Source organism: Pan troglodytes, chromosome 13, assembly GCF_028858775.2.
Source record: "Pan troglodytes isolate AG18354 chromosome 13, NHGRI_mPanTro3-v2.0_pri, whole genome shotgun sequence".
Classification (NCBI taxonomy): domain Eukaryota; kingdom Metazoa; phylum Chordata; class Mammalia; order Primates; family Hominidae; genus Pan; species Pan troglodytes.
The window spans coordinates 137,661,784-137,689,418 of NC_072411.2; the positions used below are offsets into that span (position 1 = coordinate 137,661,784).

The following is a 27,635-nucleotide window of genomic DNA, read 5'->3' on the forward strand; positions in this document are numbered from 1 at the left end:
TCTCACTTATTCTTTGTTTGCAGTCTCAGATTGGATTCAGAAATTGAACCCTAGAAGCAGTGTTTCTTCAAGAGATAATCCCCTGGAATGCAAGCTCACTAAAGGCAAGCTTCATCTTTCACCTCTGTATCCCTAGAACATATCACCCTGCCTAGGATACAGTAGATGATCAATACAGATTTGTTGAATGAATAAATAAGTGACAGAATGAATGAACAAATGAATGGGCTGATCATTCAAACCATCTTTGATATTTCTGGGACAGAAGACGTTCACTACTTTAAGGCTTGGCTTGCTCTCACAGTGGAGTTTTCACTCAGAGCTTATAAGTGCCTGGAAGGACCGTCTCACACACACACACACACACACACACACACACACACACACACACGGCTAGAATTCTTGGCTCTATTCACAGAAGATAAATCTGCAGCACATTCCTGGTAAATGTCACTGGGTCCCATGTTGCTGGAGAAACTTCCATTTTAATTCAGCAAATCTTTATTAGGCACCTACTATGTGCCTGGCATGATGAGAGAACAGCTCTTACCATAGGAGAGATATTGTTGATTAATTCATTTATTGAACGTTTGTTGCATTATAATGCTCCAAGCCCTGTGCAAGAGAAATATGGTCCTTGTCTTCATGACAATTATAATTTAATGGGGAAGCTGTTTGTTCGCCAAACATTTATTGGGTAGCTACTATGTGTCAGCTACTGTTATAGACACTGGAATAGAATGGGGAGCAAAACAGACAAAAATTAATCCTGGCCCTCGTGGAGCTTATGTTTTAATGGGGGACACAAACCATACACAAGATAAATAACTAAAGTATACGGTGAGTTAGACGGGAATAAGTGCTAAGAAAAACATAAAGCAAGTGCATTAATCTCCCATTGCTGCTATAACAAATTAGCACAGATTTAGTGGCTTAAATGACAAAAATTTATTATCTTATAGTTCTGGAGGTCAGAAGTCCAAAAATGGGTCAATAGGGATGTGATCCTTCTGGAATCTCCAGGAGAAAATCTGTTTTCTTCCATTTTCCAGTTTGTAGAGGCAGCCCACATTCCCTGGCTGGTGGCCCCCTCCTGCATCTTCAAAGTCAGCCCAGCGGCATCTTCCAATCTCTCTCTCTCCCTTGCCTTCCTCTCCTCTCTCTCTCTCTTACACCTGTCATCACATCTCCTCTGTTTCTGACCCTCCTGCCTTCCTCGTATAAGGCCTCCTGTGATTACACTGGGCCCACTCAGATAATCTGGGATAATATCTTCATCTCAAGGCCCTTAATTTAATCACACCTGTAAAGTCCTTTGCCACTTAGACTAACATATCTACTTGTTTCAGGGATTAGGATGTGGGCATCTTAGGGGACCATTATTCTTTCTACTGTGGCAAGGAAGGGGGACATGAAGTGTTGGGGATCAGGGATGCCATTTTAGAGAAGATGTTAGGGAAAGTCGCATTGAGAAGGTGGCTTTGGAGCAAATACATAAGGAAACAATAGTCCTGGTGAAGGGGTCAGGGAGACAGAGAAGCAGATGACAAGGGTGGGGGTGTGATGGGTATATTTAGGGGGCAACAAGGAGGCCAGTGTGGCCGAAGAGGAGAGAACAGGCTAGAAGTAGAGATGCTGTGGTGAGAGAGACAGTCATAGGCTGAATTATGTCCCCAAAATTCATATGTTAAAGTCCTAACTCCCAGTACCCCAGAATATGACTATATTCAGAAATTGGACCTTGAAAGAGATGACTAAGCTAAGACGATATCATTAGGAAGGGGTCTAATCCAATATGAATGGAGTTCTTCTAAGAAGGGGAGATGGGGACACAGACACACAGAGGAAAGACCCTGTGAGAACACAGTGAGAAGGCAGCATCCACAAGCCAAGGGGAAACCAACCCTGCAACAGCTTGATCTTGGCTCTTTGAGCCTCCTGCATTGTGAGAAAATGGATTTCTGTTAAAGCCATGCAGCCTGTGGAAGTTTTTTTTGTGTGTTTGTTTTGTTTTGTTTTTTTGAGAAGGAGTCTCGCTCTGTCACCCAGGCTGGAGTGCAGTGGCACGATCTTGGCTCACTGCAAGCTCCACCTCCACCTCCCAGGTTCACGCCATTCTCCTGCCTCAGCCTACCGAGTAGCTGGGACTACAGGCACCCGCCACTGCGCCCGGCTGATTTTTTTATATTTTTAGTAGAGACGGGGTTTCACCATGTTAGCCAGGATGATCTCGATCTCCTGACCTCGTGATCCGCCTGCCTCGGCCTCCCTAAGTGCTGGGATTACAGGCATAAGACACCACGCCCGGCCTTTTTTTTTTTTTGAGATGGTCTTGCTCTGTCCTCCAGGCTAGAGTGCTGTGGTATGATCACAGCTTACTGCAACCTTGACCTCCTGGGCTCAAGCCATCCTCCCTGCACAGCCTCCGGAGTAGCTGGGACTAGAGGCTCACACCACTGTGCCTGGCTAATTGTTGTATTTTTTGTAGAGATGGGGTTTCACCATGTTGCCCAGGCTGGTCTCAAACTCCTGGGCTCAAGCAATCCTCCCAAAGTGTCGGATTATAGGCATGAGGCATCATGCCAGGCCTGTGGAAGGTTTTTATGGCAGCCCTTGCTGGGTAACACAGGTACACAGGTAGAGACACCAGGCGCCTTTGCTCTGGACTATATTCTCAAGGATGTTTGCAGAGCAAACAGCCTTGGAAGACAGAGATAATGTTTTCTGCCACAGTCAAGGGTAGACATGCTTACTGTCCATGATAAAAACAGTGTCTCCCTCTGGAGTGAAGGGCAGACACACTTACTGCCCATATGAAAGATCTGGGCTCTCTAAGCTAAGGGTTAAAAACTTATAAAACTCGTATAGGGCAGCTGACTCCAAGTACAGGCTTCACCTGGGCCTCATGTTGCCCGTGGGAATTGGGTCTCAGTAAACTGGTGCATGAAAATGCTGATATTCCAGCTAATGCTATTATTATGAATAACAAAGTCCTTTGTTTCTGATCTGGGAGTCTCATGTCTTCTGCCAGCATCCATGAATTGTGGCAGGCTAACTTGTTAGCTTACAAGTAGGGGAATAGCTCAGCCCCTGAGCAGCTCTTGATAAGAGCTCATGCCTGTGGGGGAGGCCAGATGGGAGTCATTGGAGGGTTTTGAGAAAAAGCATGACAAGTCCGGACGTAGGTTTTGTAAGTTTCACCAGGTAGGAAGCAGTGAGCTATTACAATTGTTAGATCTAGTGATGATCCAGCTAGATGATCCTGACTTCAGCCGAGTGGTGAAAAGTCGTGGGATTCTGGATCCTCTGAAGGTGGAGCTGACACCATTTGGGATATGAGAGAATGATAAGCAAAAAGGACAGCACTGAATTTTTAGCCTAAGCAAATGGTGGCCTGGAGTTGCCGATGACTGGGATGGAGAAGATTTTTAGGAGATGTAGCCGGAAGGGATGGCAGGAGTTCAGCTGGCGACATGCTGGACTTAAACCACCAGCTAGGCTTCAGGAAATGTTGAGGATGCAGGTGGATGTGAATTTGTTATTCAGGGGTGAGGTCACGGCTGGAGATACATATGAGCTTCATTAACCTGTGTATGATATTCAAAGCCATAAGACAGGGGCGATCACAGCAAATAGCAAAGAAAAGAGGCCTAACCATAAGCCCTGGGGCCCTCCATATTTAGAGGTTAGGGGAGTAGAAGAAAACCACAAAAGGGACAGTGAAGCCAGAAACACAGCAGGAAGCCCTGGTGAGCACTGGGAGAAGGGGTTTCCAGGAGCGCAAGTGATCAGCTGCTGCTGATAGGTCAGGTTAGGTGAGGCCACATGCCTGCCTCTTGGTTACTAGAGTTACTTATGCGTGGAAAGCCCGAGGCATGGAGTGATGACCTGTGCTTAAGTGTCAAGGAGAAGACAAGCAGGTCCGGAATGGTAAAAATGTCAGCACATCTTTGGGAAGTTGTGGAGCCCAGCCAGTAAGCCAACACGGCTGGATACCAGGGTGCTTAGGCCATAGCAAACTGCATGTGAGCCGGTGAAGGCTCAGCAGGCTTTAAACGGGGATGCCGGCCCGGCTGGCTGAGTTTCAGAAAGACCACGCCGATGGCTGGGGGCAGGGACTTAGCCAGTGTCCTCAATCCAGGACCTTGTGGGACCGCCCGGCAGCCGGTGCTTCCGCAAATCTGAAGGGTCCCATTTGCCTCAAAGCGGCGAGACGAGCCTTCCAAGCGCTGCTGCAGTGCGGTCCCAGCTCCGCGGGGGGTCCCCGGGGATGACCTAAATCGGGGATTGCGGTGGGGACAGACGGTCCAGGGGCTAAGGACCCCCGTGAAGCAGGCAGCAGCGCTCAGGAGGCAGCAGCTTGAGATCCACGGCTCGATTTTTAAAAATTGTAAGGGAGAAGGATGCCTCGAAAGCCTCCGTGGTATTTTGTCGCATCTCGCACCCCTGTCTAAACTTCAGTCCACTCGTGGAGTGTGGACCCCCACGCCGCATGGGCTCAGGAGGCGCTTCGCCTTTGGAAAGAAATCGCATGTATTAAGGGAAAGCACGTGTGCTACTTTGAGAAAGGAGGCAGAAAGTTACCAAACGCGGGAAGGGGAGGCTCGCCAACCAAGCGAGGCCGTGGGACACTGGCGAGTCGCAGAGGCTCCTGGAGCCAGCCGCTTGGAAACAAACAACAACGCGGCGGGCGAACTCCCGGGCAGCCTCCCCCGTGCCGGGGCGCGGGGGCCGCCGCGAGAACCCGGGCAGGAGCTGGCAGGCGCGGGGCCTGGCCGGCGGGAGGGTCCCGCACCCCGGCCCAGTGTGAACACCCCGCGCACCCCCCTGGCCCGGCCCGCCGGGGGCGCGGACTACAAGTCCCAGGAAGCCCAGAGGCAGGCGCGGGGCGGGGCCTGGCGCAATTCCCCGGGATCCGGCGCGCTGGGAAGCGCCGAGGAGGACGCAGCGGCGGCGGCCGGAGAGCGGCAAGCGCGCGGGCGGGCGGGGCGCGGGCGAGGGCGAAGGCGGGGGCGGGGCCGACGTGGGCCGGAGCCCTGCGTGCCAGGGAGGGGGCCGGCCGGGCAGGCGGCGGGCGGCGCTCGGAGCGGGCTCCGCGGCTTGCAAGGCTCCTGCGACTCGGTCCCAGGTCGGCGGGCGGCGCACGGCGGGCTCGCGCGGGGGCCCCGGCGCGCCGGGCGGCGCAGTACGCAGCGCGCGGACCCACGCCACGGCCAGGAGCCCAGAGCAGCGCGGCCACACTGCCCAGGGGTCGGCCCTCGGCCCCGGCGCTCGGAGCGCGGCGGCTGCCTGGGCTTTAATGGCTGCTCGGCGGAGCAGCGCCTAGGGCTGGAAGGCGGCTGCGGCTCAGGAAGGCACCCGAGCAAGCCTCCTTCGGGGCCGGCCGCACCCGCCGCGGCGCGCTCCATGGGGGCGCGCTCCCCCCGGGCGGCCCGCTGACCCGGGACGCCGGGGCCCGCTCGCTCGCCGGCCGCGCGTCCCGGCCATGAACTGAGCCCGCGGGCCAGCCCCGCGCCTGCTCCGCCCGCGCCTTTCTTCTCGCGCCTCCTCCGCCCGCCGCCGGCGGGCCCGGCTCCCCGGGGGCTGCGGCGCCCCGGGCTCGGCGGCCCGCGGGCCCCGGGGCGCGGGGCGGCGGCGGCGGGGGTCGCGCGGCTCCGGGCGCGGCGCCTGCACCATGAACTACCAGCAGCAGCTGGCCAACTCGGCTGCCATCCGGGCCGAGATCCAGCGCTTCGAGTCGGTCCACCCCAACATCTACTCCATCTACGAGCTGCTGGAGCGCGTGGAGGAGCCGGTGCTGCAGAACCAGATCCGGGAGCACGTCATCGCCATCGAAGGTGAGGGCCGGGCCGCCTTGGGGCCTCGGGAAGGCACGGACGCCCGCGGCGCGGCGGGGGTGTGCGCTGTGTGCGTGCGGGTGTCCACACACGCCGGCCGGGGCACGCGGCTGCTCCGCCGAGGGAGCACTGCGGCGCTGCTTGTCTTGCAAGGCCGGGCGAGCGTCGCCTGCGCCCCGCGCGCCGCGAGCTCCGCCAGGAAGATGGATCGTCAGCGTTAATTTGATCATGGACAATAGAGTCTCTCCTGCGGGAAAGTGGCTCGGTGCCTCCGCGTCCTGGGCTGCCGGAGCGTCCCGGCCCAGGAGACGCCTGGGGGCAGCCGGCGGGGTCGGCGCCACCCGACCCCTGACAGGTTACCAGGCCAGGCCTGGGCGTCTTGCTGGACGTTGAAGACGTGTTCTGAGAAGTGCTGCCGCTGGGGGCGAGGCCCGGGCCGGCGTGTTTGGGCGGTGCAGGGCTGCCCTCCTTAGTGTGTTTGCTCAATTCAGGGGTGCAGTTGAACTTAGTGGATGCCGAGAGCCAGCCTTAGCCGCGAGAGCATCGTGTCCAGGTGCCCCTGTGCAAACGCTGGTCCCGGTAGTGTGCTTTGTACCAACCAAAAGTCCTGGGTTGGATGAGAGGAAGAACCCTACCAGGAGGGCAGGGCGTCCTCCAGCGGAAGGGTCTCGCTTTCATGTATCTGCAGTTGGAGGCCACTGAAGTGGAGGGTGCTGTGGTTTTAAGAGGGGCAGGATGCTTGGGCAGAATCCCCACCCCCTTCCCTCTGCATGTCAGGCAGGGCCATGGCCTTCCAGGAGAGCTACAGCAGCAGTCTGCCTTCCGGGGCTGTGCCCTCTGGATTTCTGGTGGCTCTCATTTCTCTATTTCCAGGCTGCTGATTTATTTTCTTGCTTCATCCCTTTGGTCCGGCCAAGACTCACCTGGGGCACCAGGTGGCATGTGCGTGGGCAGTGTGGAGTCATATCTTAGCCACAGTTGATCAGCACTTTCTCCCTTCTCAGCGCTGTTGGCCAGTGATGGTAAAAAGCTTGCAGAGTGGCTTGTCCATAATACAGACTGGCCGGTAAGACCTCTATTGAGGAACACTGAGAATGGCCCAAAGCCGGCAGGAATGTGCCTGAAAGCCTGGTGCTGGCGTTGCGCAGCCTCCTCCCTCTGTGAGGGAGAGGGTATCAGCCCACAGAGAGGCTTTGCCTTGGCACTATGTAGTCTGAACTACTAACCCCGAAGTGCTTTGGTTTGAAACTTGGCCAGTTAGGTGGAGAAAGTGGATGTTGTGTTGCTGAGCCCTTGGCATTTGGCAGCCCTGTAGACTTGAACCATGTCCCAGCCAGGCTGGATGACTGGCAGACTATACCCTTGGGGGACTTGCTAATTCCAGGGGAGGATCCGGGTGGAGCTCCAGCCTTATGGGGTCCTAGCCCTTTGTGTGTATCTGTCTCCCATGAGGTCACCTGGCTGCCTTGTTGGTGACTTAAGATGCTCTGTGGATTCCTCAAGAGACGGGCTCTGTCTGCCTCTGCATGACTCGTGATGAGTGGCGGTGGGACCTGGACCCATCTGCTGATGATCAGGTGGTGTTGCAGCAAGGTTCCTCCAGAGCTCCAGCTCTGCGTCTGTTACGGGAGCTGTGAAGGCTGCACGGTGCTCATTTCAGATGGTTCTTCCTGGCTCTCTGGCTGCATCCACAGAAGTCTGATGAAACACTGTGAAAGCCGGCGTCAAGTATTGAAGGCACCTGGCTGAGAGCCTCTTTTGCTGCATGAAGACCTCTGGCTGAGTGGGGTTCACAACACCTCGTTTTTATTTCCCATTCTTGAAGCTGAGCTCTGGGGCTCAAGCACTTCCAGCAAAGCAGTTTGACTTTCTAGCAAGAGGATGTGGTTGCATTTTCCTTTCTCCCTTAAAAGAAAAAAAAAATGCGTCGTTTGTAGATGATGGTTTTTTTTTTGACAGCACGATGCCTACCTTAGCGATTTGAGATTTTAGGCCCCTTCTTGGCCGGGATCCTTGTCATTTTTAATAAGGCTTAGAATCATTGGGTGAATCCTGTTTGGGACTGGGGTGATGCTGTTATTTTTCTCTTAGAAATAGGGATGTCTACATTATGTGGAGCTGTAGTTAATTTAGTGAGGCTTAAGAACCACTCAGACATGCTGCTGTTCTTTGCATGTTCTTCTGTTATCAATAATGATACCACTTTTCATTTCTGTAGAACTTTAACAGAAATATTTTTGCATGTATAGTCTCATTGTGTGGCTTCACCAACCCTGTGAGGGAGGGTGGGTAGCTTCCTCATCCTCATTTTATGGAGGAGCGAGTGGAGGTTCAGGGAGGGTTAATGACCTCCTTAACATTTGACTGAGGTGGTTTGAAGTCTGATCTGAACCAAGGGATCATTTGAATGGAGTTTCTGTCTCCACACTGCATGTGGATGGCAGGAACCCAGTGCTGGCAACTAAGCCTGCACTGGAACATCACAGTAACTGCAGAGGGCTCCCCGCAAGGAGCTGCCCCTGCCTGTGCGTGCACCTTGGAGGTTTTAAAGTCTAACTGTTTCCAATCAGGACAGCAGGTGCACATCATAACAAATGGTTCAAAAAGTCATTTGTCCCACCAAATAGAAAACTGGCCACATTTTAGAAGATTTCCAGCTAGGGATTTTTTTTTTCCCCTTCCTCTGTATGTACATACACAAAATTGGGGTCTGACTTCCAAAGCTTCTGGACTACCATGATGTGGGCGCTTCTTTTTTTTTTTTTTTGAGATGGAGTCTCGCTCTGTCGCCCAGGCTGGAATGCAGTGGCGCGATCTTGGCTCACTGCAGGCTCCGCCCCAGGTTCACGCCATTCTCCTGCCTCAGCCTCCCGAGTAGCTGGGTCTACAGGCGCCCACCACCTCGCCCGGCTAATTTTTTCTGTTTTTTTAGTAGAGATGGGGTTTCATCGTGTTAGCCGGTATGGTCTCCGTCTCCTAACCTCGTGATCCGCCCGCCTTGGCCTCCCAAAGTGCTGGGATTACAGGTGTGAGCCACCGTGCCCGGCCGGGCACTTCTTAACGTTATGAAGAGCTTTTGAAGATAGGGTTTCTCTTGTTGGCACAAAATTCCCACATTTGGCTGCACCCTACTCAAAACTTCACTGTTTTCTGGCATCTTCAGGAATTTTTGCTGTTGGAGTGAGGTGCAGCCTTGTCCAAGGGAAGGATGTTTTGGCTAATGCTTATTTCAGAGCGAATGGAGGTGGGTCTGGGTTGTAAAATCTCTTAACGATGGACTAAACATATTTTAGTTGAAAGGCCCACCAAGGCTCCCGAATAAAAACAGATCCGTAATCCTGTTTGTAGGCATGGGATACAGGTGATTTTGCCCTCAGTCTTGTTTTAAAACACTAGCTTGTCAGAAGAGAACGGTTTTTTTCCCCCAATTTTTGTTTTGTACATTGAGAGGTTTATTCCCCCCTCCCTTCACCCCCAAATCACTAGAGTTTAAGGAAGCATTGCTGATTGTTCCAGATTTATCTGATCAGGTTTCTGGGATGTCCTGTGGGGCATGGCATGCTGTGAAATGTAGCCACACAGCTGTGTCGTCTCTGGAGCCTCCGCAGCCACCATGCCCAGAAATGAGCCTGAGAGCCATCTCGCCTCCAGTCTGAACAGCGTGTGTTAGTTTCCCCTCTGGTTCTCCTTAGAAAAGTCCATCGGGGGTTGATGGCATTGAGGTAGATGAATTAACTGCCTTTCTTGTTCAGTAAAGCTTGTTCTTCTTTCAAGGATAAAGCCTCTCTTAGCAGTCGCACATCGTAATTCAGCTTGCCAGCAGCAGGATCGTGATGTGAGTGATAGCCCAGCCAGCTCATTCAGCCAGGCGGCCCGATTCCCAGGTTCCCACGCATCGCCGGGAAGGTTGGCCTTCCTCTGAGGTTGAGCCCTCAGCCAGCCCTCAAGCCTCCATCCCCACCAGGTGGCCAATGAGAGGAAACCCAGGCTCTCCACTGGCCTGGCACTTGGCGGGAGAACCCTGCCCTGCACTTCTTAAGGGCATTTCCACAGGGAGATTCCAGGACCCCTTAGTAGTATCTCAGCCCCAGTGTTTGGGGGACCTGGGAAGATGGGTCAGGGTTCCCCACTTTGTCCCATGATACAGCTGCTCTGTTGAGCATGTGTGTCCCACAGAGTGCGGAGTGTCTGAGGTGCATCATCTCAGTTCGTCCTGCAGCGATCCTGTACACAGACGCACTGCTGAGGCCAGAAAGCTTAGGACACTTGTGCAAGAGCGGTGAGCTGGGCCCGTCCGACCTCACCTCTGGCCCTCTGTCGCCGTGTGAGATTGCGGAGCCCCTGTTATTCATACTTCCCATAGGCCGTGTGTGCAAAGCATCCCAAGCTTGTTTCCGCCACCCAAGGCAAGAGGGTTTGAGAAGGCCCCAAAGAACCGAAAGTATTCTGTTCTCTGTAAAGCAGCTGACTGTGGCAAAACTTCCAGAAGCATTTGTTTTCATGTGGAAATGTATTTAGTCCAGTTGATGCAGGTGTGCATGTTTAGGGAAACAAACATTTTCTTCCTGCTGTGGATAAGTGTCATGTTTCTTTGTCACCATTGGCCATGTTCATAATCCTTCAAGTTGAATGAAAGGTGGCAGATTTGCAGTCCCCTCCTTAAAAATAACACTCAGTTGGCTTTTAGTTGCTTCCAGGTGAGCTCTCGTACCTTGCCGGCACCCGGGGCCTCCACAATGCGGGCGTTCCTTGTGAGTCCAGCTTACTCATGCTTCTCAGTTGTGGTGCAGGTGCTCTTTGAGATGCTGCCTTCTCTGCCTGTTGCTCACCCTGCGAGGCTCGGTCTCTGTTGGTGTCACTCATGACCAGCCTTGCCTCGCCAGAATTAAGGCCCTCCTGCTCTCTGCCCACCCTGTTTGGCTCATCTACTTAATCCCACTCCAGCTGGGAGGTCTGGAAGCTGGTTGAGGGCAGAAATCAGGGCTTGTTTATTGCTGTATCCTCAGTGGTTTGATAGATCATGTCTGGCCCTTGAAGGATGCCCAGGGGTTTGTTGGCTGGCTGACTTGCCAGAGGGTCCTTTCCAAAGCTCCTTCTTGGTAGGATAAACAATGTTTATACGCTACAGAAGTGAGGACAATTTGAAACGTCCCCAGAGCACAGAAGTTAGGGTTAGACACCTTTTGGATTTGGTGGGCTGGCTTGGTGGGAACTCAGTGTCATGTGGTGTTTGGGATGGAAGTGAAATTTTCTTTACTGTAGGTAGGGGAAGCAAAAGATTTGCTTGCTAAATCTTGGCAGCTTTTTCAGATCAGCTGTCTACAACAGGTTGGTGTTTATGTTGGGTGTAAGTGAATTTCAGACATAGAATCAATATTAAGAGGACAAATGGGTGACAGCCTGTGTCACTGCCATGATATAGTATCTTTGGTGTCACACCGAGAGCAAACGTGAGTGTGTGTCAGGTCACATTGAGGGCTGATGGAAACAGATTGCCGGCCCCTCCCATACCTCCCGAGTTTCTAGTTCTGTGGGTTTGGAGCAGGACGCACGAATGTGCCTCTCTAACAAGTGTCCTGAGGATGCGGATGCCCTGGTCCAGGGACCACACTTCTGGAAGCATTGCTGTAAAGGAAAGGCAGCTCCAGTTGACTTGGCATCATCTCTGGGCCGTTGTTTCTTCTTCCTTGCTGTGCTTGTAGCCAGCTGAGAAGGTTTCCTATCAGCCTGCCCTGCAGGTTGCAGGTGAAGACACCTAAGGCCAGCTGCTCAGGGAGTTGCTTGTGGTCACGCAGGCTAAGTGTGGTGGACGAGGGACTTAAACCAGATCTGAATGGTTTCAAGCTGGTGTTCATGTGATCTTCATGATGCTGTTTGAAAAGCAGCTGAATGCTGGGTGAGGGGCCTGTCGTGCCAGACCCCTTTAAATTTCATTAGGGATGGCACCGGGTTCAAGAGACTGGAGAAGAGACCTAGAGCCAGCAAACAAAAGACAGAGGGTTTATTAGGGGAATTAATTTACAGAGTGGTCCCATGGCGGCCTGGGCAGGAGAAGCGCTGCTGCTGCTTTCAGAAAGCGTGCAGTTTATATAGCATTTTCGCTGAACACCCTCCCCCAAACAACCACCACCCAGCAACCTTAACACCAATCAAAGAGCCTCAATATCCTGTATGGCCTGCTTTCCATGGGACAGGCTGGGGGTTTAGATGTTCCTCATAGATAAGGAATGAATCTCTGGGTTGGCCACTCCCGGATTCCTTAGCTCAGAACCCCGAACACACATTCAGGTGCACCTGCCATGCGGGGCCATTCTCAGGGTGTGCTTCAGTTATTGCTGTCAGGGGCATCTGTCAGTGGGCTGCGTTTCTGCGACATGGTGGCATGTCGGATGGACATTGCCAAGAGAATCTGGTTAGGAGGTAGAGGCAGCTGATATCCATTTCCTTCTAGACTCATTCTGTGGTTTTGTGGATTTTCCTTCTTGTCTTTCCGAGATTGTTGCTTTTTAATGTAGTCTTATGTATATTTAGATTGGGTTCTTCAGTATTCACTTATTATATGATAATTTGGCAGATGACACATTTTGTTACCAATATTTCCAAGCTGAAAGCGCGTTTCTGTAAAAGACAGGAGCTAGATGTTACTAGTAGCTTAAAAGAGCTGTTGGAAGAGCCTGAAGGAAGTGACTCAGAAGGGAGAGAAGCAGTGGGGGCAGCTGCAGGAACCTTCAAAACAAAACCTGCAGCCCTGTTGCTACCACCTCTTGTTTTTTGCCTAAACCAGGCGTTTTATTTTGTTAAGACGAAAATCCCTTATTTTGCATCCGTTTTTCCCCCTGTATACCCTGCAGGTGTTTATAGTTTGTGAGTCTCACTCTGGCTTGTTTTAACCACTGATTTCGTTTCGTCTTATGTTTCTCTACACTCTAGCAAACCTGTGTCCCCCTCCCCGCCCCCATCCCAATCCTCCAGCCTTCACGTCCTTAGCTTAAGTGATTGAGTCTGGCAAAGCGGATGAGGCTTAGCTATTTTTAAAATCCAGGGTTTGAGGTTCTGATCTGGTGCTTAGCTACATAATTCCTTCCCTTTGTTAAGTACCTTTCTCCGAGAAACAAAATGCACTCTACAGATGTTAATCTCTAATCTTTGCAGCATCTGTTATTTTTATTCAGGGGTACAAGTGCTTTGTGTGTGCTGCGGTGAGCCCTGGCCTTCTGGAAGCTCTGTGCTTCTAAGGGGCTGAGGGGGATTTGGGGGTCCCTTTTCATAGTGTGGGCTGTCTTTCCCAAGATGCAGTGATGACCCGTCAGAGGCAGGGCTGGTATTGTCCGTGGGGTCCAGTCCCTCTATCTTCCAGGGCTTTTCTGGTCACAAGAGACCATGGCCAGAAGTGGGTATCGTGCTTGTGTCTGGGGCCTGGGGAGGGAAAACAAATACCACCCCCTGCAGAAGAGATCGTTAATGGATTCTTTGAATAATCAGCCAGATAGCTTGTTTGTGTGCGAGGTTGGGACATTTTCCGTAAAGAGCAGACTAAATATAGGCTCGAGGGTGGGGACCAGGGCCCGAGAGGGGGCTGCCACTGCTTGCTCCAGTATTGTTTCTTCCATTGGTAACCAGAACTTGCCACCAGTCCCGAACAGGTGGCCACCCTGAGCTCTCTGGGAACAGATTGGTGTTTTTGTTTAACCAGGGGCTCATTTGCAAATTTCACACTTCTCCCGCTGTTTGATGGGGATTGTCTTTTTTTGGGCTGCAGTGTTGGAGTATTTGTACAGTGTTTCTACACAAGCAACTGTCTAATCTTTAAAACTGCTCATGCCGTCTGGTTGTCATTAGCATCATGGTTAGAAGCTTTTTATTTGCTTTTTTTTTTTTTTTTTTTTAAGGGTGGGAAAACACTTTTCATGGTTCTGGGAGAAGAATTTCAAATAATGTCCATGTTCACAAATGATTTATGTTTGGTCTTGGAGAAATGTCAGCATTCAACAGGCTCTAGTAAATACAACCATGTTGATTTCCAGCTTAGGACGAAGCTACTGTTACCCTCTTCTCACTCAGATAATAGTCTGAAAGGCAGAACCGTATCTTTAGAAAGTGCATTTAGCTTCAATTCAATAAGTTTTAGTTTTAGCCAATAGTGACTTGTAGTATTGAGGATACTTGAAAGAAAGAAGTTAAACATTTTTTTAAAAATTTATGAACGCCTGCAACAAATAGCCACAAGACCTACCCTTTTTTCAGGAAAGAGTTTTCACTTCTTAAATGTCACCTTGGGGGCATGCCCACTGTGTGATGGTACCCTTCAGCAGGATTGGTATTGTCGGAAGTGCTGGCTAGCTTATGTAATGAAAAAGAAATTGATTTGGAAAGAGCTGATTGCCCTGAACTTCCATCCTGTTTGTGCATTGAGCTGCCCTTTTCAGTGGGGGAGAATCCAGCATATTTTCCAGGGAGGGTGTTTCCGGAAGCCTGTCTGCACCCCCTTTGTTGTTGTTTTCGAAGGTCTGGGGTGCTGCTGTGAGCCGGGATCGAGTATCTGCTCCTGTTCTGACGAGACTGCTCCTGCTGGAAGTTCAGCCTGGTGAACCTGATTTGGGAGGGGATGGTGTGATTGGCGGGGAACAGCATTGTGTTAATTTTAGCTTCAACAATCAAGCCTGGGTCTCTGAGTGTCCATGTAGTACTTGAAGTTTGGGTTTGGAATTGGTGGGATTGAGACCACTTCAAACTCTTTTATTTCTTGGAACTTGTTAGTATTTATTTATTTTTTGAGACAGGGTCTCACTCTGTTGCTTAGGCTGAAGTGCAGTGGCACTATTGGGGCTCATTTGTAGCCTCAACCTCCCAGACTCAAGTAATCCTCCCACCTCAGCCCCCGCCAAGTAGCTGGGACTCCAGATGTGCACCATGCCTGGCTAATTCATTGGATTTTTCAGTAGAGACAGGGTTTCACCATGTTGCCTGGGCTGGTCTTGACATTCTGGACTCAAGCAATCCACCTGCCTGAGCCTCCCAGAGTGCTGGGATTACAGGCATGAGCCACTGTGCCTGGCCTAGTTTTTAATTTTTGAGACAGTCTCTGTCAATCAGGCTGAAGTACAGTGGCACGATCGTGGCTCACTGAAGCCTTGCTTTCCTGAAGCGATCCTCCTGCCTTGGCCTCCCAAATAGCTGGGACCACAGGCACGCACCACCATGCCTGACTAATTTTTTTATTTTTTTTGTAGAGATGGGGTCTCGCTGTGTTGCCTTGGCCTCCCTAAGTCTTAGGATTACAGGCTTGAGCCACTGCGCCCAGCCTCGAACTCTTTTTTTTTTGACACATAACATAGAGAAAGGTGCCCGAGTCATAAAGGAGAAAGTTTTCACAAACTGATCACATGTGGGACCAGCATCCAGTTCAGTGGCCAGCACAGACTCATCTGTCGTGAGGGTCGTTAGAAATTGTAGCCCCCATTTATTGGTCTCTTCTGCCTGTGATATGTGCTTGAGTGGTTGCCTGTTTTGGGGGCTGTCAGTGTTTGAGTGGCTGCCTGTTTCGGGGGCTGTCAGTGTTTGAGTGGCTGCCTGTTTCGGGGGCTGTCAGTGTGTGACTGGCTGCCTGTTTCGGGGGCTGTCAGTGTGTGAGTGGCTGCCTGTTTCGGGGGCTGTCAGTGTGTGAGTGGCTGCCTGTTTCGGGGGCTGTCAGTGTTTGAGTGGCTGCCTGTTTCGGGGGCTGTCAGTGTGTGAGTGGCTGCCTGTTTCGGGGGCTGTCAGTGTTTGAGTGGCTGCCTGTTTCGGGGGCTGTCAGTGTTTGAGTGGCTGCCTGTTTTGGGGCTGTCATGAATAGCACCACTGTGCAGATTCTCACTTGCCTTTTGGTGCCCATATGGCCTCATTTCTGTCGGGTGTGTGCTGGGCTGTGTCTTTCTCTCTGTGGGTTGGACGTAGCTGCTCGTGAAGCCGCTCCTTCAGCCCAGCAGCCCCTACCTGGGAAACCTTTCAGTGCTTTCAAGGTTCATTTTATGACACTCAGGATGGCCGTTTGTCTCCTTTTGCTGATTTTCATTCTTTCAGTTGTTTGTTCATAAACAAATGTTTGCATGGCTAATGCATTTCCAGCACTTAGAGATTAGGTTTTTAAACTTTTGGATTGTCTGCAGGCTATTAATTCCTTGTTAGTTGAATAATGACGGCTGTGTGCATGGAGCTGTGTGAGCGAAATCCCTCACCAGGAAGAGGGCGCAGTTCCTCTGGGACTGGAACAGGGGCCCCTTTGGCTCTCCTTGGCTCCTGGCAGAAGTCAGTTGTCAACTGGGGGACTCTTTCTGGCTGAGCCCCAAGCAGCCTCAATCCATCTCTGTGCTGGGTTTTAGATAACCCGCTGGATCTGTGTTGGTCTTTGAAAGGGAATTCACTCTGTATGTTTGGCCTAAACTGTGTTATGGCCTTCATAGTTACGTATTAGCATTATTCAGTTTTTGTTGTTTGTAGCAATTATGCTGAAGACACAAAAGAAGAAAAAAAGCTAAGTGTTGCCAACTCAAGGAGTAATTTTCTTTGTTCCAGCGCTGTGTCCTGGGAGCTGCCCATCCCCCTCCACAAAGGCCAGTGCTAAACAAGGCCAGAGCCAGGAAGGACACGCGGGGCCATGGATTGAGTGAGGGCAGTGTGTGCGTGTGTGGATTTCTCTGGTGGCTTTGCAATGGCAAATATTTATTTTGAGGGATGGTGGTGGGAGGACCAAGTTTATACTCACTTTGTTTAGTAGGGGAAGTGGCTAATGTGAGAATCAATAGACAAGATTTTATCAAGCCCCTGCACTGGGCAGAGTGCAGTTTTTGAAGCTGGGAGAACAGGCAGATATGTGGGACACTCAGGGCCCTTCAGATCTCCCCCAGGAGCCACTGATACAGGTAGAGATCACAGCCACACAAGGCTGTGTGGGAGGGGCCTGGGAGATGGGGCGGAGTCCAGGGAGAGATCCTGGAAGCCAGGTAGCAGTCAGGAGGGCTTTCCAGGCTAGTGGGTACTAGGATTGGAGCATCCAGAACAGAGTCTCTTCAGCCTGGGAAGAGCGGGGTAGGCGGCCGAATGATAAGTGATCCTTGACAGCCCCCGAGAGCAGGCTGGGAGACCTTTTGTTGGACGGTCTACTACTGATTATGGATCCTGCTTGGAGAGGGGAGTGCTTTTTTTAAAATTCTTTTCTTTCTTTTTTTTTTTTTTTTAAGACGGAATCTCGCTCTGTCGCCCAGGCTGGAGTGCAGTGGTGTGATCTCAGCTCACTGCAGCCTTTGCCTCCCAGGTTCAAGCGATTCGCCTGCCTCAGCCTCCTGAGTAGCTGGGACTACAGGCATGCACCACCACACCCAACTAATTTTTATGTTTTTAGTAGAGATAGGGTTTCACCACGTTGGCCAGGCCGGTCTCGAACTCCTGACCTCAGGTGATTTGCCAACCTTGGCCTCCCAAAGTGCTGGGATTACAGGTGTGAGCCACTGCGCCTGGCCGGGAGTGCTTTGATACCCAGCTGTTACCACGCGAGATGGAGATGCTGGTGACCGGGGGTCTGGGCTGTGGGAACAGCATCAGGACTGTTTTAAGGGAGGGAGCTCATTGCAGTCAGCGTTTCCAGAAACGTGTGTTTAGAAGGCCCATTTTTCCATGGTTACTGTTACCTTGGCTCTTGTTACATAACTCTTGTTAGATCCAGATACTGAGGGTTTTTTTAATTTTTATTTTATTTTTTAATTTTTTTTTTTCTTTGAGTCAGAGTCTTGTTCTGTCACCCAGGCTGAAGTGCAGTGGTACAATCTCAGCTCACTGCACTCCCTGCCTCCTGGGTTCGAGTGATTCTCCTGCCTCAGCCTCCGGAGTAGCTGGGATTACAGGTATCTGCCGCCATGCCCGGCTAAATTTTTGTATTTTTAGTAGAGACGGGGTTTCACCAGGTTGGCCAGGCTGGTCTCAAACTCCTGATCTCAGGTGATCTACCCACTTCGGCCTCCCAAAGTGCAAGGATTACAGGCGTGAGCCACTGTGCCCGGCCCTATTTTATTTATTTATTTATTTAATTCGGGTTTCAATATTTTAAAAAATTTGAAGCCAGGTGCGGTGGCTAATGCTTGTAATCTCAGCGCTTTGGGAGGCCGAAGTGGGAGGATTGCTTGAGGCCAGGAGTTTGAGACCAGCCTAGGCACAGTGGCAAGTGCCTTTAGTCCTAGCTACTTGAGTGGCTGAGGCAGGAGGATCGCTTGAGCCAAGGAGTTGCAGGCTGCAGTGAGCTATGATTGCATCACTGCACTCCACCCTGGGTGCCAGAGTGAGATCTTGTCTCAAAAAAAAAAAAAAATTGAACTGTGATGACTATGATATTGTCTTTTGGGGGGTTTTCTGGACATAAAATTCAGAATTTTACATAGAAACTTGAATTTATTTGTCCAAGAGTTTCTTGTTTTGAAAATAGGATGCCACTGGGAACATTCTTGGTTAGGAGCCACCGGAAGCCGGGTCTATATGGGCAGGGCCAGTGAGATGCAAAGCCACACACGAAAGCTAAGCACACACTCTTGTTTTCCTCACTCACATCCATGTTCATCCTCTTTCCTGTGTTGACGGTTTGCAAAGCTGGGAGAGAATGAGGGCAGGGGCCTCAGGAAGTGAACGGCAGAGCAGGTGGCATAGACACCTCAGCCGTCTGCCCACAGGGTATGGGCAAGGTTTGTTTTGGTGACTTTTTCTTCCAGTCTTGTGTACATTATTGTCTCTCACAGGACTTGAGCTTGGAGGGAGCTGGAGTGGCCGCTTGCTGAGTCTTTCTCCCTGGAGCCCATGGGCAGCTGGTTACCTCGCGCCGGGGCGACCCTGACTTAGGACCTCCTGCCGTTTCTCTGGGTGACTGCTCTGTAGTCGTGCGTCGTCTCTTTAATGCTGAGCATCAGTACCTGCACAGCCCTGAATGGAGCAGCTGCCCAGAATCTGTCTTGTCATCGATAGATGGACAGTTGCCGAGTGTCCTGCGTGCCAACTGACTAAGGAGTTTTTGTCTCTGTCACCCTGTCCCCTGTGGTTTTATTCAGACATTAGTTATGAATCCGTGTTTAGGATGAGAAGATGTAAACAGTGAGGAGGATAAGTGAGAAGTTAGCAAGAGTCTGGATGGTGATGGCGGGGGAGCGCTGGTGGAGGAGTCGGGGGCGTCCCGCTGGACTGGGGCACAGCTCTGCAGCAGCAGCCGGTGCGGTTTTGCCTTGTAAGTGACACCGTTGCCTGCAGGCATCTCTGACAGCTGCTCCTGCTCCAGATTCCAGAAATTTCTATGGAACATTTCCTGAACCATCCTCCTGGTTTCTTCCCTTCCCCTCACTGAATAAAATCCGTAATAGCACCTGCCGCTTGAGTGTTTGTCTCTGCAGGATGCCGTGTTCAGGGCTGGGTGCCCTTTGTGTCATTTTGTTATCCTGGTCACTGCCAGACAGAGGTGGTAGGACCCTCATTTGTCACGTCAGGAGCCTGCAGCCTGGAGAGTTTAAAGCCTTGCCTGAATCCGCCCACTCCTGAAGGTGGCAGAGTCAGGATTCGAACTCGGGACCCATGGACACCAGCCACCTATGGGTCTTTATTTTTATATTTTAAAAAACTTTTAGTTTCAGGGGTACACATGCAGGTGTGTTATATAGGTAAGTTGGGTGTCATGGGGGTCTGGTGTACAGATTATTACAACGCATAGTAAGTACAGTACCTGATAGGTAGTTTTTCAGTCCTTTCCCTCCCACCCTCCACCCTCAAGCAGGCCTTGGTGGCCGTTGTTCCATTCTTTGTGTCAATGTTGAGCTCAAGTGAGAACATGAGATATTTGGTTTTCTGTTCCTCCGCTGGTTCGCTTATGATATTGGCCTCCAGCTCCATCCATTTTGCTGCACAGGACATGATCTCATTCTTTTTATTATGGCTGCATAGTACTCCACAGTGTATATGTACCACATTTTCTTTATTCAGCCCACCATTGATGGGCATTTTGGTTGAGTCCATGTCTTTGCTATTGTGAATAGTGCCACAGTGAACACACAACTAACTGCGTGTGTCTTTATGGTAGAACAATTATATTCCTTCAGGTGTGTACCAAGTAATGCCACCTACAGTTTTGATGTTTTAATAAAGTAGAAAAGGAAACTTCAGAAATCAGCCCATAAGTCTGCAGAAGTACTTGGGGAATTCTCTCTGCAGATCTCGGTTTGTGATTTGAAACTCACATTCACACTCGGTTTTTTACTCATCAAGGTTATAAAGAAAATAACAGCTGTTGGTTCACTTTTATTCCCTTGCTGAGAGTTGGTGGCGGCTGGGATGCTGACTGACGGTTTTGATTACATGAGGAGGAGGCACGGAGGCAAGCTGACTGCCTGCGATTACAGGTTCCGAAGTCCGGGAGGAGGGAGGATTTCCAAACGGCATGCCTTTGAAAATTCACCTGCGTTTAGGAAATCTGCAGCACCTTTAATCCTGGCTAGCTGAAAATACAGCTTACATTTAAGCCACACAAATTCTGTGACATTTTAATAATGGAGATGTTAGTGGGCAGTTAACTTTTTATACATGTAAATAGAAGTTACTTTCCCCCTGTGCTGTAATTAGCAAAAGAGGGAGAAAGGGATGCTCTGTGCATCAAAGCGATTTGCCCAGGGTTACACAGAGGAAGGTGGCAGAGCCGGAAGTGGCAGAATCCAGTGCACGGGCGGGATGCCGAGTGTGTCGCCAAACTCCACCACTTTAGTCGGGGGCGTGGTGGTGGCTGCGCTATCTGCTTCCCACTCACGGGCATCCTAGCCGTGTGGGGTGTGTGCTCACCTGCAGCCACCCTCACCTGCTTGAACCAGATTTACCTAGAGGGTGGTGTGAACTCATGTGATGTGAATGATTACTTATAGTTACCGTGAAAATTAATGGTGGGTTTTATAGTTGGAATGCTTTTTCTACACTTATTTGATTTTTGTCTATCTGTTTAGAGAAGTGTTTTTTCTGTTGTTGTTGTTTTTTAAACTTGAGATGGAGTCTGGCTCTGTCACCAAGGCTGGAGTGCAGTGGTGCGATCTCGGCTCACTGTAACCTCTGCCTCCCAGGTTCCTGGGTTCAAGCAATTCTCCTTCCTCAGCCTCTTGAGTAGCTGGGATTACAGACATCCACAACCACACCCGGCTAATTTTTGTATTTTTAGTAGAGACGGTTTCACCATGTTGGCCAGGCTGGTCTCGAACTCCTGACCTCAAGTGATCCACCCTCCTCGGCCTCCCAAAATGTTGGGATTACAGGTGTGAGCCACCACGCCTGGCCAGAGGTGTGGTTTACATAAAGTAAACTCCAACTCTTGAAAGTTTGCCATTTGATGAGTTTTGACCCCTGTAGCTACAACCGAGGTATGGAAGGCAACCATTCCCCGACCCCAACACTTCCTCATGCCCGTTTGCAACCTGCACCACTTCTGTCCGTCTGCTTGCACCCATCTGCTGTCTGTCACTGTGGATTAGTTTGCATTTTCCAGAATAAAATAGAAATAAGATCATGCATTAAAAAGGGGGTCCCCAGCCTCTGGGCCATGGACCAGTACTGGGCCTATTAGGAACCAGGCCGCACAGCAGGAGGTGAGTGACGGGCCAGCAAGTGAAGCTTCATATGTATTTACAGCCACTCCCTTTGCCTTGTGTTACCCCCTGAGCTCCACTTCCTGTCAGATCAGCAGCGGCATTAGATTCTCGTAAGCGCACAAACCCTACTGTGAACAGCACATCTGAGGGATCTAGATTTGGCGCTCCTTATGAGACTCTAATGCCTGATGATCTGTCACTGTCTCCTGTCCCCCCCAGCTGGGACCCTCTAGTTGCAGGAAAACAAGCTCAGGGCTCCCACTGATTCTACGTTATGGTGAATTGTAGAATTTTTTTCATTATATATTACAATGCAGTAATGATAGAAATAAGGTGCACAATAAATGTAATGCATTTGAATCATCATGAAACCATCCCCCTGCCTCCCTTCAGTGGGAAAATTGTCTTCCATGAAACCGGTCCCTGATGCCAAGAAGGTTAGGGACCGCTGCAGTAAAGGACCCCTTCTTTGACTGGCTTCATTCAGTCAGCATGATGATTTTTAGGGTCATTCAAGTTGTTACATATATCCATAGCTTTTTCTTTTTCATTGCTGAGTAATGTTCCATTGTATGGATTTACTACAGTGTTTTTATCCTGTGGATGGATATTGATGGAGTTGTTTCCAGTTCTTGGCTTTTACAAATAGAGGTGCTGTGAACATTCACGTGCAAGTCTTCATATGGGCACGTGCTTTCATTTCTCTTGGGTAGATACCTAGGAGTGGAGTGGCTGGGAGATGTGCTGGGTATATAATTAACTTTTATGTAAACTGCCTGCTGTTTTCCAAATCGGTTGATTTTACTCTCCCGCCGGCAGTGTGAGAGTGTCCACTTTGGGCTTAAGTTCAGCAGGCTTCTGGCAGTGATGGGATAGCAGCTGTCCTTAAGAAAGAGCGTTTGCCCTCTGTGTCTCTTGGGCTGTGAAGTGTCTTGTACTGATGAGGGGGGTGGGAGGCTGTAGGAGTGAGGCTGAGGAGGGAAAGGAGAAGCCTCAGAAAGAGGTGCAGACTGAAGACCACCTTAGAAGGTCGCAAAATCCAAGGGAGCAGAGCCAGTGTGCCTCTCCTTGTGACCTCTGGCCTCAGTTTCCCTGTCTGTAAATCCGGATGTTTGGCCAAGATCAGTTTTCCACAAGGTGCTGGGTTGGGGGGCGGGGGGCGGCGGTGTATGGCGTGCAAGCATTGTAGCCCCCAAGAGGACATTTGGCCATGTCTGGGGCAATTTTCGGTTTGTTACAACTTTGGGGTGGCGTGGTTGTTACTGGCATGTGGCAGGTGGAGGTGAGGGATGCTGCCCAAGATCCCGCAATGCCTGGGGCAGCCCTGAGTCTTCGTCATCCCGAGACTGAGAGCCCCAGGTCAGATGAGCTCTGTGACCCCCTCAGCCTCTGATCCACACTCACCAAGGGTTACTCTGGTGCACGCTTCTGTTTCGGTGGGAGCTGGTGTAATTATCTAGAGGTGTGTCTACCTGTGTGCCCAGAGGGGCCCGCCCTCTCGGTGAGCAAGGACACCTGGTTCCCTGGGGTCTGAGCCAGGCCCTCAGGGAGAGGGGCAGCCAGGAGCCGCAGGGGGCTCAGCCAGCTCCTGGCCCGCAAGTGTTCTAGGAAACCGGCTTCTCTGTGGGGATGTGACTCTCCCTCACTCCTCCCATTGCCTGAGTAGGCAAATTCCACCTAGCTCTTTATGACTAACTGCCTGGCAGCCTGAGCTCAGGGCAGTTCCTAACGAACTTCTTTGATTATTAACCTATGCTGGGCCCAGGGAAATTACTCACTTGTTTTCTGGCCAAGAGAAAATCTCCTGGAAACTTCTATATATAAATCTTTTTGACAATTCCGCATTCAAGAGAGTTCCCCTGGCAGTTCTTCTATTTGTAGGGTGGGGAGAAAAACCCATGTAATTTCCCCAAACTGTGGATTTTGTTCCTATAGAACATGCTTGTGAGATTCAGTGTGCGTATTTATGTGAGTGTGTGTGAATGTGTGTGAATGTGTGTGTGTGAATGAGTGTGTGAGTATATGTGGATGTGTGTGAATGTGTGAGTGTGAATGAGTATGTGGATGTGTGTGAATGTGTGTGTGAATGTGTATGTGTGGGTGTGAATGTGTGTGTAAAGGTGATTGTGAGTGTGTGAATGCATGTGAATGCGTGAGTGTGTGACTGTGTGAATGTGCGAGATGTGAATGTGTGTGTGAATGGATGTGTGTGTGAATGTGTGTGAATGCGTATGTGTGAATGTGAATGCGTGTGTGAATGTGTGTGTGTGTGAGTATGTGTGTGAATGTGTGTGTGTGTGGTGATGGTCATTGTCCACATCGGTGGTCTTGTCACTCACTTCTTGATCTGTTGCTGCATCAGCAGAATGCTGGGCAGATGGCTGCATCTTGTTTGGGAGTTTGGGAGTTTTCTTTGAGTATCTGTTTTTTAACTTTCAGGGGAGAATACCAAGGTTGGGAAACACTGGTTTTGCTGACATAAGAATAAGAAAATTGGCCAGGTGCATTGGCTCACACCTGTGATCCCAACACTTTGGGAGACCGAAGTGGGAGGATTGCTTGAAGCTAGGAGTTCAAGACCAGCCTGGGTAACATAGGGAGACCCCCATCTCTACCAAAAAACAAAACACCCAGGTGTGTTGGTGCTGCCTATGGTCCCAGCTGCTCAGGAGGCTGAGGTGAGAGGATTGCTTGAGCCTAGGAGGTTGAGGCTGCAGTGAGCCATGATTGCACCACTACCCTCCAACCTGGGCAACAGAGTGAGACCCTATCATTAAAAATCAGTCAGTCAATCAATCAATCAATCCATGCGCGTCCTCCCCCATTCCTGCCTTGATTTCCCTGTTAGGATTTGCCATGGGGTGGGCAGCTGGGCAAAGGCATCTGAGCTGGAGGTAGGTGACAAGCTCCCTGGGCCTCCCACCCTGCCTGCCTCTGCTCAGTGGCTCCTGGGTCCCTCCTGACCATGTAACCTTTGCGCCAGCCAGAGAATCTGCCCTTTGCCTTCCTCTCCAGGAAGTTGTTGAGATACATGAGTGAAAATATTATTCTTTTAAGTGCTTTGGATGTTATAAAAAATACACTGTGCCATTAATGCACATGCAGGGCTCCCGGCTGGCCTAGGCCCTCTGCACTTGAGATTCCTCTGGCAGCATCTGTTTAGAACTGGGCACTCCTGGTTCTGGTCAAGTTTATCCTGACCAGTTCATTTCATGGCAGTTCTGGTCATTTTTGAGAAAATCTAGTTTGCACTTTCATTGGGCCCCTTTGTGTTTTCTAGTTCAGATGTGGCTTCTCTAGCTTTTTCTTGCTGCTAAATGGTCTTAAAGGTTTGAGATCAGTGTCTCAGACTTTAGCCTGCGTCAGGATCACCTCAGGTCACGTTTTAACTGAGGGTGGGTTAAAATGCAGATCACTGTGCCGGGCGCGGGTGGCTCATGCCTGTAATCCCAACACTTTGGGAGGCTGAGGCGGGCAGATCGCTTGAAGTCAGGAGTTAGAGACCAGCATGGCCAACATGGTGAAACCCCGTCTCTACTAAAAATACAAAAATTAGCCAGTAGTGGTGGCAGGCGCCTATAATCCCAGCTATTTGGGAGGTTGAGGCAGGAGAATCCCTTGAACCCAGGAGGCAGAGGTCGCAGCGAACTGAGATCACGCCACTGCACTCCAGCCTGGGCGGCAGAGCAAGACTCTCAGAAAAAAAAAAAAAAAAAAAAAAGAAATGCAGATCACTGGGCTCCACCCCCAGAAGTTCTGATTCAGTGGGTGGCGGGTGAGGCCTGGGAACTTCATGACGAGCCCCCTGGCAAGGCTGCTGCTGCCATTTTGGTGCCACACTTTGGGTACTATGGCTTTGGGCACTCCCAATCCAGGTGCCATGGCATGGGGAGCAGTGGGTGAACCAAATCCTGGAGCCTGGACTGTTCCATTGGGTGCATTCCTGGCTGGCAGATAGAGGACCACCCAGCTGTGCTTGATGGGGTCTAGAAGCATTGAAACTGGTTTGCCGTTATGATGTCCATGAGGTTGGAGTCCTTTCTTAGTTAAAAAATCTGAAGACCCAACAACACACAGCACCCCCACGCTGAACCCTCCCGAGAATGATTGAGCTCTTCCAAATAAAGGGCGATTTTGTAGCTTTTCAAGTTTTAACAGTTTGATAACTCCCAGGCTCCTGTTGAGATGTTTTGTGATGAGGTTGTGCGTTCCCCTGTATCTTTCCTGTGGGTGTTTATGTGTACAGAACACATGTATCTGTATTTACGTGACTGAGCACAGGCGATTTCCCCGAGTCTCACCTTGGTGTGTGCCAGTGCACGCGCGTGCACACACACACACAACACACACACACCTCCTCTCAGAGAATGTTGATGTGGCAATTCATGTTTGACAGCTGGGTTAACCCATAAATAGATCCCCAAATATAAATTTACCCAGACCTCAACCTGCTTAAGCCTTTAAATAGCTCACTAGGGCTTTTAGAATGAAGTTGAAATTCCTTGGCCTCACCCTTAAGCCTTTTTAGAAGGAGTCATGGAGGAAGTAAAGAAATGGAAATGGAGTTGCCTCGCTGGGCTCCCAGGCCCTTTGCCGTGGCCCTGCCTGCTCTCCAGCCTGGTCTCACCCCACCTGTGGCACCTTCGCTGCGGAGGATACCGTCAGCCAGGCTCACAGTTCCTGGCAGGCCACTTCCTCTGTCTGGGGCCCTGCCTGGGGCTTTGGATCACCTGAGTCCTGCCCCTTGGCAAGCCTCTTTTAACCCACCTGACGCCTTCACAACCCAGCTCAGGAGTCCTGCTTCCCCAAGGCCATTCCGATGGCTCCTGCTGGCGATTCCAGGGCCTGCCACCTGGTGGCCTGTGCACTTTAGTGTGACGTGGGCTGCACGTCTCTCCCCAGCATGGGCTCAAGGTGCTCAGGAACCAAACCCCGGTGTCTCATCCAGGACTGGACACGTGGTGAGAGCTCCATGGAGCTTAACTGCATGAGGGAGGCGGGATGGACTCTGGCTTGTAGGGCACAGTCTGTGTAGCAACAAGGAACATACCTGGTGTTTAGATCAGATGTTCAATGACTCATGTCCCAGAGAAGGGGCCTGCAGCCATATTGGTCAGTTGGGGAGCTTGTATACTCAGGCCATTGAGGTTGCCATGGCCACCATTTTGGGAATCTTTTCTTTGGGAGTTGCCGTCAGAATTTAGGGCATTAAAAAAGTCCTTAAATTTAGGTAATGTTTGCCTTAAGCAGATGGTCTTTGCCTTTTAGAACTGTCAGAACTTGTTTACCCTTCAAGCTGTTCACTGTGGTAAGTTGACTCTTTGGGTCCTTGGTTGGAAACATGAGAATCCCATTCTGGCTGACTCAAGCAGACATGGATTTTATTCGAAGGATGTGGGGGTGGCTTTGAGCATAGAGGCGTTGGGATGGACTGAACCATGGGCCCAGGGGACAGGCACAGGCTGCCTGTGTATTTAGGGCACTGCTTGGGTTGCCTGGAGAGTGGTTTATTGGCCCAGATTCTGCCACTTCTTGGCCAGGGGAGGCCTTTCATGGACAGCCTCATCAGAGTGGCAGCAGAGAGAAGAGCAGGGCAGGTCCTCAAAGGAACACTGAAAAGGTTCTCTGAAAGACAGGGGCATAGATACTGAGCTGGCAATAACAGCGCTGATCCACTGGAATGGGGAAGGGCCTCGAGCTGTTCTGTCAACACGGAGTTGTTTGTCAGGCGTCATGGGTATCATTTTGTGCATCTGCCCTTGTTCAGTGTTTCCTTGTAATTTTGCTGAAAAAAGTCTGCTTAGTGTTGAACCAGACATTCTGCAGCCTTTAAAAGAGAATGGAAATGGAGAGATTGTGATGTGTTCATTGGTGACTTTTGACACGGATGCTAACCTGTAAGATGTGCAGATATATCATGTGCAAACTGTTAAGATGCTGTCAACATTTTGAATGACTTCTTGCAAATAGTAAGGAAATTAAACACGCACAGAGCTGGGCAAATGCTAGAGGATGGTGTTGCCTTTTGCATCTTGGTGGGAAAGAGATATTTAAGGGGGTGAGGGGAGCTCAGCAACAGCGACTTAAGGGCCTGCTAGGAGCGGGGAGAAGTTGGTTGCTGGGGTGTGCAGCCTCTGTAGCCCAGTCCTCCGAGTATCGTGACAGGTGGCTG

At 50.7% G+C, this 27,635-nt stretch overlaps 1 protein-coding gene and 1 long non-coding RNA gene across 6 annotated transcripts in view; both read left to right on the forward strand.

Moving 5' to 3' along the window:
• Positions 1-5,618: 5,618 nt before the first annotated feature.
• Positions 5,619-27,635, forward strand: part of AGAP1 (ArfGAP with GTPase domain, ankyrin repeat and PH domain 1) — a 641,254-nt gene continuing 619,237 nt past the window's right edge. For 4 of the 5 annotated variants that reach the window (XM_054679588.2, XM_054679589.2, XM_054679590.2 and 1 more), the window contains exon 1: positions 5,660-5,837. In XM_054679588.2, coding sequence (XP_054535563.1) covers positions 5,675-5,837 — 163 coding nt within the window. In that variant the 5' untranslated portion in view covers positions 5,660-5,674. Of the gene's footprint in view, positions 5,838-27,635 lie in introns of all 5 variants that reach the window. The other variant, XM_054679587.1, reaches the window with a different exon arrangement.
• Positions 5,846-24,255, forward strand: LOC134808022 (uncharacterized). Its single transcript, XR_010149942.1, has 2 exons — positions 5,846-16,735; positions 18,596-24,255. It is a non-coding gene; the product is annotated as an uncharacterized LOC134808022 (long non-coding RNA).